This window comes from Chanodichthys erythropterus, chromosome 3 (genome assembly GCF_024489055.1).
Source record: "Chanodichthys erythropterus isolate Z2021 chromosome 3, ASM2448905v1, whole genome shotgun sequence".
NCBI lineage: Eukaryota > Metazoa > Chordata > Actinopteri > Cypriniformes > Xenocyprididae > Chanodichthys > Chanodichthys erythropterus.
Genome location: NC_090223.1, coordinates 63218626 through 63238205, shown reverse-complemented (window position 1 = coordinate 63238205; position 19580 = coordinate 63218626). Strand labels below are relative to the sequence as shown.

At 36.3% G+C, this 19580-nt stretch overlaps 2 protein-coding genes across 2 annotated transcripts in view; both read left to right on the top strand.

Moving 5' to 3' along the window:
* Window positions 1-19580, top strand: part of LOC137005697 (gastrula zinc finger protein XlCGF57.1-like) — a 661382-nt gene that overhangs the window by 381117 nt on the left and 260685 nt on the right. The gene's annotated exons all lie outside the window — the stretch shown is intronic.
* LOC137006071 (NACHT, LRR and PYD domains-containing protein 3-like) overlaps window positions 1-19580 on the top strand; it is a 60242-nt gene that overhangs the window by 26483 nt on the left and 14179 nt on the right. Inside the window, exons 5-7 of the mRNA XM_067366493.1 lie at window positions 15784-15957; window positions 16065-16238; window positions 16346-16519. Of these exons, the coding sequence (XP_067222594.1) occupies window positions 15784-15957; window positions 16065-16238; window positions 16346-16519 (522 nt within the window). The remainder of the gene's footprint in view (window positions 1-15783; window positions 15958-16064; window positions 16239-16345; window positions 16520-19580) is intronic.

Below are 19580 nucleotides of genomic sequence, written 5' to 3'. Positions count from 1 at the left end.
TAAGCACTAGTTGGCCACTCATTCTAGAGAACTCTAAACTGTGATGTAAATCTCACTGAGTTTTAGGAATAACAAAAGAAAGAAAAGCCCACATGTCCCAACTCTTTATTGTGTTCATCAAAATTAATACAAAGACAACAACAGCTAGTTCACTGGAGTAATTATACAAACAAAACAGCAAATGATTTACATTAGAATCCCAGGTTATCAGAATTATTAATGTTTTTGTCGTGGTCTAGTAGGGCTGCATGATTATGACAAAAATCATAATTGTTGATTATTCCTTTGAAATTGTAATTGTGGTTATTAATTACAATGATCACAATTTACACTGAATGATTTTTTGAGTAGCTTTATGCCATTATTTGAAGCGACTGCATGCCATATTGTTATATCAAAACAAACAAGCTGAAAACACTCTTTCTAAAAAACTTTTATTGCTCTTCTATAGCATTAAACATCACATGTCAAATATACATTGGTTTAGTTGCTTTAAATAAATAAAAATATAAATATGCATGGTAAAACTAAAATTAAAACAATGGAAAAAACCTTTAAGTTAACTTATGTTATCTAACTTAAGTTATCTTATGCACACAGAATAATGTAAGTGGATTTTTTTTGTAATTGCGCCTTTGAAGGATGACATAATTGTGGCATCTGTAATTATAATCATGATTTCAAACTTGATTAATTGTGCAGCTCTATGGTCTAGAATAGGCAGGGCCGGCGCGTGACTATAGGAGAACTAGGCAGAAAAAGTGGAATTTAGTTTGTAATTTATTTATTCATATTTTGGACATTCGTTTGGAATTATTTCACTTCAATGTTATCACCTGATTAGTTATTCAAAATCTAAACTAACTTTCCCTTCTTCTACTTGGTACCAAAACCCACCCAACCAAGAGCGGCATATGTAATGTAGCCAGGTAATGTAGCCAATCACAGACATATCTGTTGATTTCACAATGGCCAATCAGAGGTGTTTAAGTTACAACTGAACAAAAACTAATTTCAAGCTCAAACCAGTGCGCAACGTTTTGCTACAGTTTCCGTGTTGAACGACATGTTTCATGGAAACGGTGTGCAACGGGTTTGAGATACGTTTTCTCTTGTGTGGTGTGTGTATCAAAAATGTTTGCCCAAACAGCATCAACATGCATATAAACCACACAGTATTAAAGAAACAGCTCGTAAATGTTATTAAAGGTGCCCTAGAATCAAAAATTGAATTTACCTTGGCATAGAATAACAAGAGTTTAGTACATGGAAATGACATACAGTGAGTCTCAAACACCGTTGTTTCCTCCTTCTTATGTAAATCTCATTTGTTTAAAAGACCTCTGACAAACAGGCGAATCTCAACATAACACGACTGTGATGTAACAGTCGGGATCATTAATATGTACTCCCCCAATATTTGCATATGCCAGCTCATGTTCAAGGCATTACACAAGGGCAGGACGTCTGGATGTTCACAGCCGAATCATCAGACTAAGTAAGCAAGCAAGAACAATAGTGAAAAATGGCAGATGGAGCAATAATAACTGACATGATCCATTATAGCATGATATTTTTAGTGATATTTCTAAATTGTCTTTCTAAATGTTTCGTTAGCATGTTGCTAATGTACTGTTAAATGTGGTTAAAGTTACCATCGTTCTGTATTCACGGAGACAAGAGCCATCGCTATTTTCATTTTTAAATACTTGCAGTCTGTATAATGCATGAACACAACTTCATTCTTAATAAATCTCTCCAACAGTGTGTAATGTTAGCTTTAGCCACGGAGCACCATCAAACTCATTCAGAATCAAATGTAAACATCCAAATAAATGCAATATTTATTTGGATGAGGTTGAAGGATCTTTGGGGCATAATCAAATATATGCCGATTCAGCCATGTCCCCTTTAAATGCTCACGCTCCCTGCCCCTGAGCTCGCAACTCTATAATACATTCCATAAACAAAGTTCACACAGCTAATATAACCCTCAAAATGGATCTTTACTAAGTGTTCGTCATCAGATCACGTAAGTATAGTATTTATTTGGGTGTTAATAGCATATGTGTGGTTAACGGGCTAAAGCTAACATTACACACTGTTGGAGAGATTTATAAAGAATGAAGTTGTGTTTATGCATTATACAGACTAGTGTTTAATAATGAAAATAACGACATGACTCTGATCTCTGTGAGTACAGTAAGAAACGATGGTAACTTTAACCACATTTAACAGTACATTAGCAACATGCTAACGAAACATTTAGAAAGATAATTTACAAATATCACCAAAAAAGTCAAGTCACCTTTATTTATATAGCGCTTTTTACAATGCAGATTGTGTCAAAGCAGCTTTACATTGATAACTGGTGCATAATTTTGGCTGAACAGCAGCTCTTAAAGAATAGTGTCAATGCAGGCAAATCAAAGCACTGTTGAATATCAGATGTCAATAATACTGTTGAATATCAAATGTCAAGTGTCCCCAACTAAGCAAGCCAAAGGCAACAGCGGCAAGGAACCTTGGGAGAAACCAGGCTTAGTCGGGGGGCCAGTTCTCCTCTGGCGAACAGTGCTTTGTTACGATTCAGGTTGCTATCATAAATCTGATGGAATTGCAACAATCAAAGTATTTATTTCAGTTCTGTCCAGTTGAGGATCGTATTCATCACACCGGTATGGATGGTTTGTTGAGGAACTGTGCCACTGTCGTGTTGACGAGGCCTTCACAATGGATGATCTAGTTGACTCGATCTCTGCTGATACTTCAGGGCTGAGTTGTGGTCGTGTCATGGCGCCGGTCCTCTGTCTCACCTGGATCCGGTTGACTAAGGTAAACCTCGGGATAAACAGAAAGACTAATATTAGCATAGATGCCATTCTTCTTCTGATGTAACGAGTACATCTGGTGTTATAGGTTCCGGCTGACCTAAATTATGCAGCCTAATAATCCTTTAACAGATTTGAAAATATAAATTGATAATGTGTCATGTGTATGCCAGGTTAAAGAGATGTGTTTTTAGTCTAGATTTAAACTGACAGAGTGTGACTGCTTCCCGAACAATGCTAGGAAGATTGTTCCAGAGTTTAGGTACCAAATAGGAGAAGGATCTACCACCTGCGGTTGATTTTGATATTCTAGGTATTATCAGCTGGCCTGAATTCTGAGATCGCAATAAACGTGAAGGACTATAATGCATTAAGAGCTCACTTAGATACTGGGGAGCTAAACCATTTAGTGCTTTGTAAGTAATTAACAAGATTTTAAAATCTATACGATGTTTAACAGGAAGCCAATGCAGTGTTGACAGAACTGGGCTAATATGGTCATACTTCCTAGTTCTAGTAAGAACTCTAGCTGCTGCATTTTGTACGAGCTGTAGTTTATAGCGAGCAGAACAACCACCCAGTAGAGCGTTACAGTAATCTAGCCTTGAGGTCATGAACGCATGAACTAACTGTTCTGCATTTTTCATTGAGAGCATATGTCATAGTTTGGATATATTTTTAAGATGGAAGAATGTGGTTTTACAGATGTTAGAAACATGGCCTTCAAATGAAAGATTGGTATTCCTTTTTCTTTCTAAAAAGGAACATAGTTGTGATGAAACTGCCTTTTCTAGTATTTTTGACAGAAAAGTGGGATTTGAGATCGGCCTATAATTGACTAATTCTCTAGGATCAAGTTGTGGTTTTTTAATAAGAGGTTTAATAATAGCCAGCTTAAAAGTTTTTGGTACGTATCCCAGTGATCAAGATGAATTAACAATATTAAGAAGAGGATCTATGACTTCTGGAAGCATCTCTTTCAATAGCTTAGTCGGTATAGGGTCTAACATACATGTGGATGATTTTGATGATTTAACAAGTTTAGACAATTCTTCCTCTCCTAAAGCAGTAAATGAATTGAATTTTTCCTCAGGGACACTACAATACACTGTCTGACACGATACTGCAGTAGACAATGGCATGGTTATAATTTTTTCTATAATATTATCAATCTTGCAAGTAAAGAAGTTCATAAAGTCATTACTGCTGTGCACTTTGGAGACATCAGAAGTTGAAGATTTATTTCTTGTTAATTTAGCCACTGTATCAAATAAATACCTAGGGTTGTGTTTATTTTCTTCTAAAAGTTTTGAAAAATAGGCAGATCTAGCAGTTTTTAAGGCCTTTCTGTACTCAATCATTCTCTCTCTCTCCACAAAATGTGAAATACTTCTAGTTTTGTTTTCGTCCAGCTGCGCTCCATTTTTCTGGCTGCTGTATCAGCCAGATAATCAGATCAGATCATGATATCATGGATCATGTCAGTTATTATTGTTCCATCTGCCATTTTTCACTATTGTCCTTGCTTGCTTACCTGCATAAAGTCTGTGTGCTGCTCCAGAGGTTAATACTGGCTTGTCTAATGCCTTGAACATGGGCTGGCATATGCAAAAATTGGGGGCGTACACAGGGATGGGCAGTATTTATGATACATGTATTTCAAATACGTAAATACGTATTTCAAATACAAAATAGTATTTTGTAATTTGAATTTGAGAGGGTTGATGAAAATGGCTTTGTATTTTGTATCAAAATACTTTAGTGTTTTGTATTTTTGTAGTTTTAAAATACTGTAAAATACTTTGTAAGAAGTCTACATGATGACATCATAAAAATCCAGCCTCTGATTAATGTTTACTCAGTAGTTTGCCCAGACTTGAGTTCAGAACAGATGTTAAGTTTAAATGTTGGTTTTAGTAGCTTAGGCTAAATAGTTTACCAATGAACATAATGTTCTTGAAACTATTATACCTAGCAGCAGCACCCTATATTTATGATTAACAATCAAATGATTAATTAGTTAGAATATTAGTTGGTATTAATACAGGTGCCATCAGTTGTCTTCTTGTGAATTATTTGTTTGTCATTGAGTCAGTGTTGCTGATGGAAAGTAGGCCCTTCGTTACCAAGCAAGTAACTAAATTAGAAATACAATTATGAGTCATTCGCAAATATTATACTGTTGGTTACTTTAAAACTAAACTTCATCTGCGAGATCACAGGAATATGTGAATATTTCATCTGTTAAAGCCACAATATGTAAATTTTCACCACTAGAGGTCGCTTATTCAGTTGCTTTTCCTTGATTTTGTGGAATAATGGAAGGTGTTGTCTTCGCGTCTACAGCCGGTGGAAAACAATCGGGACAGGACTTGGTCAGAAATCATGTTCATAAATGAGATTATTAATGTTACTGAGTAACAACCGCTGGAGCGTTGGAATGTTAATGAGAGACAAGTGCGACACATGCCTCGAGAGCAGCGGAAATTTTATTATGCTACAGTCACTGCTTCTGCTATTTTCAGTCTAGCATATGTAGAGTAATGCAGTGCTGTTTTCTTTTGATGAATGAATCCAAACATTTCATTATTTGTCTAATAAATCATATAATATGTTTTATTAGACAGATGAGGAATATAAAGTGTCTTTGATGTTTCCATGGTTTCTACTAAATAAAACTGGAAATTGAGGGTATAATGTCATTGATAGGCGATGCATCGACATGGCCTGTATCTTGTTTAAAATAGCTTATTTCTCTGGATTGGTTGCATGTCAGATTCATTGCATGAATCGGGAAGAGAAAAGCTGTTGCTATCAAACATTGTTTGTTAGTCAGTGTAATGGTGAAGGGATAGATCAAATAGGCCAATTGATGGAAGGTTTGTGAAGAAATTTCATTTTCATTTTCAAAGGCATTTTCAAAATACAAAAATACAGTAGTTTATTTTGATTTTGATATTTTGCTGTGGCTGCTGTATTTTGTAGTTTATTTTGATACATTTAAAATGAAAGTATTTGGTATTTTATTTTAAAATACATTTTGATGTATTTTTGCACAACCCTGGGCGTACATATTAATGAGCGTCACAGTTGCTGATGTTGCAGCATCTATAAACATGTTGAGATTCGCCTGTTCTCCGGAGGTCTTTTAAACAAATTAGATTTATATAAGAAGGAGGAAACAATGGAGTTTGAGACTCACTGTATGTTATTTCCATGTACAGAACTCTAATTATTTAACTATGAGGTAAATTCAATTTTCAATTCTAGCAATTCTAACAAATACAATGATGTGAGCTACTGTTTGTCACAGTTCCCTTCCGTGTTTGGACTCGATGGTTGCGTCCGAAAACTGAAAAATGCTGCCTTCTGAGGACACATTTTAAGGTAGGAAGGCATCAAGGCATGTCCGAATCCAGTGTTAGCTTCACTTCCTGTTTCCTGAGATACCTTCCTCAGATCGATTTTTGAAGGAAGCATAGATGTATCCTTAGCTGCCTTTGATATCCCACAATCCTGTGCTTTCCATTCTGTGACAGCAGAGCTAGAAAAAATAAAGATGGTGTCCGAAATTTGATTTGCAGCTCAGTTTGTGTATAAATGTAAGATTTTGACCAACATATTTCAATTTTGATATCATTTCTATCGAGAAATTACTACTGTAGTAATTAAATATTTGTTTAGTTCTCACCAAAGCTCGCGCTATATTGCTGTAGATCATTAAACTGTTACACTGCCTCAGAAGTCTGTCCGAAATCAATTTCGTGAGGTGCCTTCATGCACAAATGCTGCCGTACAAGTCATTCTCTTATAAGACAGCGAGGCAGCAAGACAGCTACCTAGGGTTTCGGACGCAGCCACTATCACTGTGCACCTTGTCACCTGACTCTAATCATACACACCTGCATTTGATCAGCACTCATCACTCGTTGTATAAAAGACTCTCACTCAGTCATACTCATTGCCCGGTCTCGTTAACATCCGCCTGTTGACACGTTAGCATTTAACCTGTATGCTCTTCTCAATGACCTTGTTGGGAAACCTTCCTGTTACTCTGTTTGTCTCCAGTCTTCAATGTGAATACCTTGTTGGATGTGTGTGACGTCCCTCAGCTTTAAGCTGTGTTGGAATCTTACCTCCAGTTGCCATTCCTCCATCTGCAACAACAAAGGACAGTATTATCATTCCATTTATCTCTATTCCACTGAAGACTTTCTATCTACTCACCTGCTTAAGTGTTGTTTTATCTGGTTGTGAAAATTAACACACACTTTTATGTATCCAGTGTCTCTGCCCTTCTGTGATTGTAACACTGTTATATTACTCAATTAAAAATGATCACCAATGAAAATGGCTTACCTCAACGTGTGTTCTTAAGGTTGGAAGGAGAATTCCAGTAAGAAGAAATTTTCAAAGTCCCAAGGCAGGCAAAGACTCTCTCTTCTTTTCAACAACTTCAAAAAAATCCCACAAATTTAAGGTCACGGGTGTTGTGGCACTGGCACGTCAGAGTCAGGAGTTTGTGATTCTTCCATCATTTATGAAGAGTGAAGATAATGGCACTCTCAAAATGTTATGCCGTTGCATTGACGCACTGACGCACTAAGTAAGTAGTAACCACACCAAGTTCAAAACAGAGCGCATGCTGGACCCTGATTGGTGGCTTGCCGCATGCTTGACCTGTTTATCCACTCATAAATAAAAAAGAACGACTGATTTCGCAAAATGTAGTTTAGTAAAAAATAAGATATTTGTATTGTTGACGTTTAAGTAAAAAGTATTCCCAAATTGAAATACTTCAGTAAAGTACAGATAACGTTACTCGAAAAAGCTACTTAAGTACAGTAATGAATTACATTTACTTCGTTACTGTCCACCACTGCTAATATGACAACTTTTTAGTGATTATAGAGGGAGCTCTTTGTGCACTTTCTGCCATGCCAAATCCCTTATTAGGGCTGGACGATTAATCGAAAAGTAATCGAAACTGAAATTCAGAACCTCTAACCAACGTAATTTTCCCATGTTGGTTATTTTGTTTTTTTAATCCTGTTAACACTTCCCTCTTAAAAACATACCGCGTGCGTAACCACGTGACTCCACCCCGTCAACAAAGCAACACTGAGGTGAACGCTGGTTCAACACATAGTGATGGCGCATGAGCGGTGAGCCTTGCGTCTTCACTAAACTTTGTCAGTTGTATGCATATTACGGTTTGCCAGTTTAGACAATAGCACAGCTGCATTGTAGCATGAACATTCATACAAACGGTAGCTGCACAAAACGTGAAGATCGCGCACACAGAGAGGAACGCAGAAACTAGTTGTCAGCGCTGTCCTGTGATTTATCACTAAAGTAGCTTAAAAACTCAACTTATTATAGCATATATTTTTCTACTTTTGAAGGAACTATTTACAGCCCATAGCTTCACAATTAATAGAGAGACGGTACAACTAATTCACACACGCAATCGCTCTCATTACATACTGGTAATGTGCTAATTTATCTTTATCTAATTTACAACAAGCAGAAATGTGTAAGAAATGTTACAAACCATTGATGAAATAACTGCTGAAAGTGAGCTGTTATGTCAGATCACTCTTTCAATAGGAAAATATATCCCACCTTTAATAGTCAATCATAGTTCACTGACAAGGTTTGTAGGCTACTGTAAATATGGCAAAAAAGGTTAGAGGTCAAAAAAACCAAACAAACAAAATAATCGTTCATTAATCGTAATCGAGGTAAAATGTTCAATTAATCGAGGTTTTGATTTTAGGCCATAATCGTCCAGCCCTATCCCTTATACAGTATGCTTATTTTTCTGTTAAAATTAACAGTGGTTTATGAACGTAGATGCTTTAATAACAGATTATTTATTAGGAGTATTTATTCTGGGCTGTGTAGGGTGTGCTACGACAGGTAAATTGAAACTATTAAAGGAAATGTATTTAATGTTTTTAAAGGGGAAGTGCATCTCCTTAGCTTTACCTTGGAGTTCACCCTCCGCCTGTATGTGTGTGAGAGAAAGTGGAGGAGAGGTCACGTAGAACACCTTTTTATGTGCCTATATTTATACATGCCATATATTTAAAATGAAGAGCTGTGCACATACAAATGACGGGATTTTGGGTGTGAGAACTAGGGCTGGCTAGTGACACAATTTTCACTTTTCAATTCGATTACTATTCACATGCTTTCAATTCTTTTATGATTTATGATTATGATTTCGATTTGATTTGATATCGATTATTGTGGATGTAGTATTTCAGTTACAGTACAAAGTGCAAATTAACTAATGCTGTAAACTACACATGAGAGTCAGTTGGTACTACTATAATAATATTGAAGGTTAAATAAACTTATTTATATACAAACTCTTAAATTACACTCAATGTTTTTATTTTAAGTAAAGTTTAGAATTACATAATCATATTTCTACTCCAATTTTTTTTTTTTTTTTTTTTTTTTTAAATAGAAACATTTAAATCGCGGCTGTCATAACTGATTTATTCAAACATGCATTAAATATTGAAGAACATTAAAAATTATAATAAATATTATAATTATTAATTTATAATTAACTATATCTATCAGAATGTAGCTTTCTAGAGTTCACTTTTCTAGCTGACTGATGAGTTTATGATCACTGAATATGTTTTTCTGAGGTAAATGTGACGTTACGTGACATTGTTTACAAGCTGTTTTATTGACGTCTTTCCGAGGTTGAAACACTGATTGAGCGATTACACGACACATGATACAGATTTCAGTAAGTTGTACTGTATATTTTAACATACCTTCAGATGTTCATTCTTGTTTATTTCACGCTGTAACTGGTATTAAAGCAGAGGAGAGGATGATCACATGCTTCTCTTTAACTGAGGCACTACAGCCACATTAAACAGCGCCAAAATGGTATTTATCTTTTGAATCTCATAATAAGATGGACGTCATTTGAAATCTGAGATTTTGCTTTATATCAAAAGTAACAAAGCACGAAGATTATTGCGATTTATTGGATGGGAGGCACTACATATTCTGCTCATTCATCTAGTGAGAACCGTTGCTTCACCGCTACTACCGATGTGTCTCTTATTGAACTAGAGATTTGTGCTTTGTGCGTCCAGTGTAAAACTGTCTTTATGTGGAAGTAGGCTACTACTTACCCAATTTATCAGTGGCCCACGGAAATTCTCCTGAATCTTCCAGGAGATATTCTTCTTACTATATAATACAGCGTTTGCGTTTGGAGTGGTTGTGTGCTGATTTTTTTGATGTTGCAGATTCAAAATTTGAAAACATGCTTGTACATGCTTTTATTTTAGTGCAAGTTTATTAATAAACCAATAAACAACACCTCCAGTCTTTCACATGCATCTCAAAGATGGAGTTTAATTGTGAGTGTGAAGTAGGGGCAGCACAACGGTGTTTTGCCTGGACCATCAGTTGAGCTTGTGTTGGTCTTTAGAATAGGTTATTATGAAATCCATGACAGTGCTGTTTTTAGTCTTTTACAGTGAGTAGTGAATCTGACACACATCTCATCTGTGCAACTATACTTTAAATATTAATGCAGTCACTCACAGACATAAATTCATTTCCACAGAGCTGTAAGTTCATAGATGATGATTAATAGTGAAATAAATAGTAAATGTTAATATAATTTTGGCTCTTTTAAACAAGCACTTAAAAGATTTTAAAGCTACAGTCTGTGAGTTTTGCCTCTTTGTCGCCATCTCTGTTTGAAACCTGCAATTGCAGTGATTAGTGGAATTATCATCTATACGTGGGTTGTGCTTCGGCACGGCTCCTCAGCGGATGAATCTAATGTTTTGAGGAGCAGCTGCAGCTATGTGTGGGGGGGCTGTCAGGAGTATTGGCAACGCACCAGTGTGGATATTCACTGTACATCGCAATTACAGATTCAACGTCTTGTACGTGTCCAAAAATAAGAACTTTCACCAGAAAATGTCATCTGAAAAAGTAACACGTCATCCACTTTTGTTCTGACAAACTCAAAAAAAGATTTACAATAAATCGCTGCCAATGGTGCAAATCATTATACTTTGTTCTGGAATTGTTAATGTTAAAAACATTTGCGTGATTGTGTATGTAGTTAGTATTATTGTTATTCATAACTATGGATGAAGCGAGAACGTGTGCTACCTTATTACCCATTGAACTTTGAAATGTCTTAACCTGTCCAGCAGAAAAATAGCCATCTCCCTTTGTTCAAAAGCCCTGCCGACATTTATTCTTTTTTTTTGCACGAGTCCGGTTGCTTTCTCTTTTTTACTGGCTATCCGCAGTCTGAAGTCTTTTGCTTTTTACCACAGTTGTCAGTGTTTTGAACTTTCTGGATTTCAAGCCACCATCCCAAGTTTTAATCCATTCCAGCTGCTGCAAGAAGAGGCTACAAATGATGCGCTACAGGAGTATCCACCGCACACGCCATATAGCCTACTAGCCAGGACTCCTTTCTGTTTACTGACGTGACGTAATGACGCAAAGACAAATGACAGCAAACTCGTATTTCCCATGAATTCCTACATCTACTGCAATAGAGTATGTTGTTAGTCTGGAGAGTATTTAGTAACACATTAAAGGTGCCATAGAATTGAAAATTCAATTTTTCTTGGCATAGTTAAATAACAAGAGTTCGGTACATGGAAATGACATACAGTGAGTCTCAGACTCCATTGTTTCCTCTTTCTTATATAAATCTCATTTGTTTAAAAGACCTCCGAAGAACAGGTGAATCTCAACATAACACTGACTGTTACGTAACAGTCGGGATCATTAATATGTACACCCCCAATATTTGCATATGCCAGCCCATGTTCAATGCATTACACAAGGGGAGGCAGTATTAACGTCTGGACCTGTGCACAGCTGAATCATCAGACGTTATGCAGGCAAGCAAGCAAGGACAATAGCGAAAAATGGCAGATGGAGCAATAATAACTGACATAATCCATGATATCATGATATTTTTAGTGATATTTGTAAATTGTCTTTCTAAAAAAATATATGGGGTATTTTGAGCTGAAACTTCACAGACACATTCAGGGGACACCTTAGACTTATATTACATCTTTTGAAAAAGCATTCTAGGGCACCTTTAAGAAATTAATTTAGCATTTTATTAATTAACACATTCATTCAGAAAACCGTTATAAGAAAAGGTTTAACGTGGCTTAATGTACTAAGACAGTGATTTTAACACTCTGAGGTCTGAAAACGCGCCGGCGCGTTTTGCAGGGTTTTTTTCACATTGCAGCAAAACAGACTTAAAATACTCCATTTTTTGTCAGAGAGACATAAGTAATATATCAATTGAAACTATAGAATATCTTCTTTTATTTGTATACACTCAGAGTAAAAACACAATGTTGTGATTTTTGTAAAATAAAGAAAACTAACATAATGCGTGATCTCTCGTCTGCCTCTGAACGAAGTCCAATCTGATAGTTCTCAGAAAATGAACTGTAACTTAGTGAATACTAATCACAGAAATATTTAACTTATGTCTAAAAAAACGTTAAGATGTCAGGTTTTAAATCATGTAAGTCAAATCGAAAACAAACCTTCTGTGTTTATGTAATCTGTATGAAAAGAGAGCCATGTCAGAAGTCTGTGATTCAGCTCATTATCCGCTAATGCGGCCACGCCCACGGAGCCAGCACTATTCAGACGCAAATTCAGAGGCAATACATGCATACATCGTCTCAATCGTGTATTTATTGTCTTGAAAAGTGTTTATCTGGATGTAAAAGTCATGGTTAGCGATCTCTAGAAGACATGCAGTTAGTTCCTGTTTTCTTTTCTTCTATAGATGAATTTTAGATGAGTTTTTGTTTCTTTAGCGCCCTCCGGCTGCTGTATGTATTGGAAACTCCATTCATGGAATATCCTCTTCTTCTTTTAGATGAATTTGTGGACTAAAAATGCCCAGAGCGCCCTCCGACTTCAAGGATGAATTGAAAACACCAGCGCTCATAGTAAAGACAATGAATATTAAATTAATATAACTCCTCTGTATAGAAAATTGACATAAGCATATGAGAATCCAATATTTCTCCAAATGTGCATGCTTTTAAACTAAAAGCCTATATTCAGACTCTTTGCATCACAGAAATACATTATATTTTAAAGTATAATATAAAACCATTACTTTATATTGTAATAATATTTTTCTGTATGTTTCATATATCATGATGAGCTTGAGACATCACTGAAGGTTTTTTTCACAGCCTACCTGACTGAAATGCCTCATTAATATGCAAGTCATTTCAGCTCATTACTATCCAATTCTTTTGTCTTCTCAGGTGAGAATGGCCCATTTTCAGTGGTGATTCACGCCTCCACGCATACTGTGTTTCTTGGCAAAAAGTGTCTTACAAAAACTAAATGAATAAATTGTTTTATATGAAGGAGTAGGCAGCATAATTTTTACATAATTTTGAAGCAAAAACTCTAGTTTACAACCTCCAATACCCTAAAGTATTATAAACACAGATTTACTATACTTTTTTTGGCCTTATTTCAGTGACTTAAGTTTTTTGTTTTTTCAATAACCACGCATAAACGTTATTCCTTCAAAAACACAAACATGTACATACATGTTCCTCACATATTATTGTAGCCTAGTTTGTGCTAAATACAGTGTACTGACACTTTTTCCATTAATATGTTTATGAACAACTGAAAAAAGCACAAATGTCAGGGCATGTCAAAACTTCTCCAGGCCCCAAATCAGCCTCAGACTCCAGAGGGTTAACCGACCAAACTCCCTATATATCATACTAATGATAGTATACTATGTGCAAAAAATTAAAAGATCATGTGGGCTCATCTGATTTTGTCAGCTTTATTTGAATTTGTTTTGTTCATACAACTAAATTGTTATTTGTACAAATTACTCAATATAGTTGTGTGGAACCACTTGATACTTCTTTTTTAAGTACATCCAACATTAAAGGGTTAGTTCACCCAAAAATGAAAATTATGTCATTAATGGCTCACCCTCATGTCGTTCCAAACCCATAAGACCTCCGAACACAGTTTAAGATATTTTAGATTTAGTCTGAGAGCTTTCTGTCCCTCCATTGAAAGTGTTTGTATGGTATACTGTTCATGTCCAGAAAGGTAATAAAAACATCATCAAAGTAGTCCATGTGACATCAGTGGGTTAGTTAGAAGTTTTTGAAGTATCGAAAATACATTTTGGTCCAAAAATAACAAAAACTATGACTTTATTCAGCATTGTATTCTCTTCCGGAATCCTTTCCATTGAATTAATTCCATTGAATTGATTCCATTGAATTGATTCCACTGAATCCTTTGATCTGTCGGCGTTGGTAATGCACTTTTACGTTGTTGTTTTTGGCGATTAGGACATCTGCGACATGAACACTTATGCACCATTTTAAAAAATAGCAATAGCAATACCAAAATACAAACAATGTAGAATAGCTTGAATACAGCGTGCATCTCCCTCAGACTGTAAACGAAACTCTGGCGCACCAGATAACACGTCAGCAGCATCTTACGTCAGCAGCGTCACTGCGGAGTCGTGAACCCGGATGAACAGCAGACCCGGAAGAAAATACAATGCTGAATAAAGTCGTAGTTTTTTGTTATTTTTGGACCAAAATGTATTTTTGATGCTTCAAAAACTTCTAACTTACCCACTGATGTCACATGGACTACTTTGATGATGTTTTTATTATCTCTCTGGACATGGACAGTATACCGTACAAACATTTTCAATGGAGGGACAGAAAGCTCTCGGACTAAATCTAAAATATCTTAAACTGTGTTCCGAAGATGAGCGGAGGTCTTATGGGTTTGGAACGACATGAGGGTGAGTCATTAATGACATCATTTTCATTTTTGGGTGAACTAACCCTTTAAGTAAATCCATTCATTTTTTTGGAGTGATGTGCCATACACCATGTTCACAACAGTTTGTTTGTCTTTGGGTTGTTATATTTCTCACAGATTTCTGCTCTTTCTAAATCAGATACAGATAAAGTACACAGTAAAGATTACATTTATATGAACACATTAGTGACAGAGTTAATTCTACATTCATCCGATCAATATTGAGAATCCAGATGGTATAATCAATCATGTCTTGTGGAGCGCTCTTGGAGATTGCATTCATTTGTCATTAACTGTTTGATACAGAGCATAAATGTGGACTTCACAGATTTCTGATCCTGTTGCGCCCTCTATAGGCCATGACCAGCTTGTCATGCTTAAAGCGTCATGGCAGAGCATTGAAGTCGATTAGTCGGTGCAACCCCTAACATGCACTCATTAAGAGCTCTTTTATTTCATTAACGTAATTTTAAAGGATTTGATTTCCACATACATGACTCAGTGTATTAATCTCTGTCTCTTCATCACTGTAAATCTTAAACTACCGATCAAGCATTTATTCAACATGTCACCTGAATGACTGATGTTAAATAAAGTTAATAAAACAAAATAAAGCAAAGCAAGTTACTGTGAACACCATTGACTCAAATAATACAACTAAACCACCAAATAGTGGGAAATAAAAATATGTATCAAATTAACAATTTACCAATAAGGATTTAATCCAGTAAAAAAAAAAAAAAAAAAAAAAAAAGGTAAAACTGCAATAAATGCACAGCTGTCTGGAGAGTTACTCAAAACTTTTAGATTTTATACCCTCAGAAAACTTTATTACATTTAGCAAAACTTTAAATATTCATTATCTGAAGAAACAGCCAGGAGGTCATCTGATTTCAGATATTAATCTGAATAATTAAGTGATTATTGCACTCTCAGGAGCTCATTGTATTGTGATTCAGTGTTCAGATCATGTCATCCTACGTTCCTGAGGGCAGACAACTGGAAACCCACTCTACATGACTTTATTGTTTTATTTAGTTATTTAATATTTCATCTCTTCCAGATTTTCTGGCTGTAATCTCTCAGATCAGCATTGTGAAATTGTGTCTTCAGCTCTACAATCCTCCAACTCTGTCCTGAGAGAGCTGGATCTGAGTAACAATAAACTGCAGGGCTCTGGTGTCAACTTCATTTCTGATGGACTGAAGAGTCCAAACTGTCAGCTGCAGATCCTGAGGTATTTAAGAACATATAATGGATAAAGTACAGTCAGACGGTCACAATGTTCATGTGTGTCTGTAGATGATCAGTCTGTTGATGTGTTTGTTTTCGTCTCTCTTTCAGTCTTGCTGGCTGTAATCTCACTGCTCAGTGTTGTGACAGTTTGTCATCAGCTCTACAATCCTCAAACTCTGTCCTGAGAGAGATGGATCTGAGTAACAATGACCTACAGGACTCTGGTGTCAACTTCATTTCTGAGGGACTGAAGAGTCCAAAATGTCAGCTGCAGATCCTGAGGTATTTAAGAACATATAATGGATAAAGTACAGTCAGACAGTCACAATGTTCATGTGTGTCTGTAGACGATCCATCTGTTGATGTGTTTGTTTTCGTCTCTCTTTCAGTCTTGCTGGCTGTAATCTCACTGCTCAGCATTGTGACAGTTTGTCATCAGCTCTACAATCCTCAAACTCTGTTCTGAGAGAGCTGGATCTGAGTAACAATGACCTACAGGACTCTGGTGTCAACTTCATTTCTGATGGACTGAAGAGTCCAAACTGTCAGCTGCAGATCCTGAGGTATTTAAGAACATATAATGGATAAAGTACAGTCAGACGGCCACAATGTTAATGAGTGTCTGTAGATGATCTGTGTGTGTGTGTGTGTCAGCAAATTGGGTAAAATTGAGCAATTTGGGAGTAGTAGGATCCAAATCATGCACACTAGAAGAGACATATCCTAAAGGTTTAGAATTCAATATTTCTTCAACTTTGCCAAATACAGTTGTTAGAACATCTTCTGTTACAACTTCCTAAAGTAGCTCGAAGTGCAGCCTTGATAGATCGAATTTCCCTCTCCCATATTCCTCCAAAATGTGGAGCATATGGAGTAGGGGTGGGAGAAAAAAAATGGATGCATCACGATTCTCTCTTCAACGATTCTGGATCAATTCTGAGAATTTCAGAATCGATTCTGAGCTTAATTTTAACTTCAGTTGTTTAGAGTGCTATGGGCTTATATTTTATAAATTTGAAACTCACTGACAGAAGCCTGCTTTTAATTTCCATGTGTGCTTTGTGAAGGGCGTTCACACAAGTGGCTGTGTGCGACTCCGTTTAAGTGTTCAAATGTAGCCTACTTGCATCTCAAAATGCTTTTATGACTTGAAATTAATGTAAACACAGTCAGTTAGATATCTTAAGGGATTAAACAGACAGGACAAAACATCTTATATTTCAAGAGAGATCTGTGCATTATTATGAATGCAGCTTTTTCTTCCTCTGTCTATGATGACGTCAGTAATGATCAAACAGCAGTACAGATGAGAAAGAGAAAAATCCCTAACAGCTTTTGAATGGAAATTGTTCAGATACTCTTAAATACTGAAAGCATTTTTTTTTTTTTTTCTTGTAATGTTTCATTGTTCCTCTCTTAATTATTATATAGACTAGCCTACTTGCTTTTATGTTTTGAAGCTGTTTATAGCCTATATTTAAAAATCTTAACATACAATTTTATTCATTATTTTTTAAGCTAGTAATTATTTAAAAAGCTCTTATAATTACATAGACTATGTATTAAATAAAAAAAATAAGTTTACGAAACGAACTAATAAGAAAAAAAGTGGATCAAGAATCGTTTGGGAATCGGATTGTGACTCCCAGAATTGGAATCGGTTCAGATCGTGAGGTGCCTAAAGATTCCCACCCTTAATAAGGGGGATTGTAGGTGAATTTGATTGGATGATTCCACAACTTTTCCTGTAAGACTGGATTTAGCTGGACAAAGGCACTTTTCAGCTCACTTTCACCCCTTGAAAATTAGTTCCTTGATCGCTGATCAGTTCATAAGGTTGTCCTCAATGAGCTACAAAGTGACGTAGTGCCATCAAGAAACTGTCAGCATCAACACTAGTCAGCAGTTCTACATATACACAACTAGTGGTTTGACACTTGAAAAGTGGTCTTGAGGAGATCAAACTCAGATGAAATGTTATACAGTTGACTACTAGATGAAAAAACAAAAACAAAACAAAAGACTTTTAGAGGGAGAAAAACACTCCCACTCCTTTCAAAATCCTTTCTTTGGGCCTGTTCAAGAGGAGAAGTTGAATCTGAGTCTTGTCAAGAGAAGAGTGAGCTCATTACATGATTTATATTGCTGAAAATTTAAAGTTCTCTTCAGCATAGCTTACAGCTTACAGCTAAGCTCTGCAGCATCAATTGAATCCTCAATCCTGTCAGGGAATCTTGGCCACTGATCTTGGTCAGAATTAAGGAAAGAAGGGCCTTGACTCCAATGGTTAAGCTTGACTAGATCAGTAAGGCTCTTTCCTCTGGTGTTGTCATCAGCTGGATTGCTGTTCGTGTCAACATAGTGCCATTGTTCAGGAGTAGAGTGCTCTAGGACAAGAGTCTCCAATCTCGGTCCTTGAGGGCCACTGTCCTGCAGAGTTTAGCTCCAACCCCAAACTGTGGGGACAGTGGCCCTCCAGGACTTTTGGGGACCCCTGTTCTAGGATTTCAGTAATGTGATTAGCAACAAATACTGTAGCGACAGGTATCAGAATTAGGGATGTTGACGATTAATCGACGATTGATTAATTGTCAATAATTTAATCGATGAAACTAATCGATCGCTGATTAAGCATGTTCATGCTCAAATACAAAACATGTAAAGCAGACATGGGGAAAAAGAAGCGAGTGCGCTGGAGTTATGTTTGGGATCACTTTACAGCTAGAGATCTGATTTATCTCATATAGGATGCATTTGGTTAAGAATTAACACATGCCTTGATCAGCTTCAGTGCGTGTAGCTCAAATAGCAATGTACTGTAATGTAATAAAGACTATGATTGGGACTGTCATATTACATAACATCAGTGAGAAAACTTTTTCAATAAATCATTGTGAATTCATTGGGTTTAGATGCCTTTTTTAACTGCGTTGTTCCAGGAAGAGCACATTCACACAAGTACACATTCTGACAAGCATGCACCTGAGGCGGCGTTGTTGACATGTTGTATTAGTAGTTATTTTATTTTTAAATAATTAATTTAATAAATGATTAATCACATCGACTCATTTTACAATCCTACTAGCCCTTTATTTAGATTAAAATCCCTTGTCATTCTTTGTTGAGGAACATGGCGTTTTGAGCAGCATTTGCACACCCTGTCATGATGTTGCTTATATGCCACTACAGTAGACGCATATTGCAGTGTTATAGTTCGTTAATTTAAACAGAGATCGATAATGGAAATTTGTATAAGTCGACATCCCTAATCAGAATGAGTCCAGTTGAGGACAGTCATTGAATCAGACCAGTTTTGTTTGCTGAAAAAGCAGGTCAAGTTCCCTCTGCAACAAATTTGCTTACTGAACCCCGGTGAGAGCTGCACACAATTCAAGATGAGGTATGGAATTTGACTTAAGAGGGGCAACTCTTGATCGTGCCATTACAAAGGAGACTAGAACTTCACTCTCATGGTTTACAATCCTCAGGTAGGCTACTGACCCATAAGCTTGTTCAGAGGCATCACAAAATACATACAACTCTCTCCTAATGGAATTACCATCAAGTTCAACAGGACCATATGATCATTGAAGAGCACATACAATTAACTTTACTATTTATTTG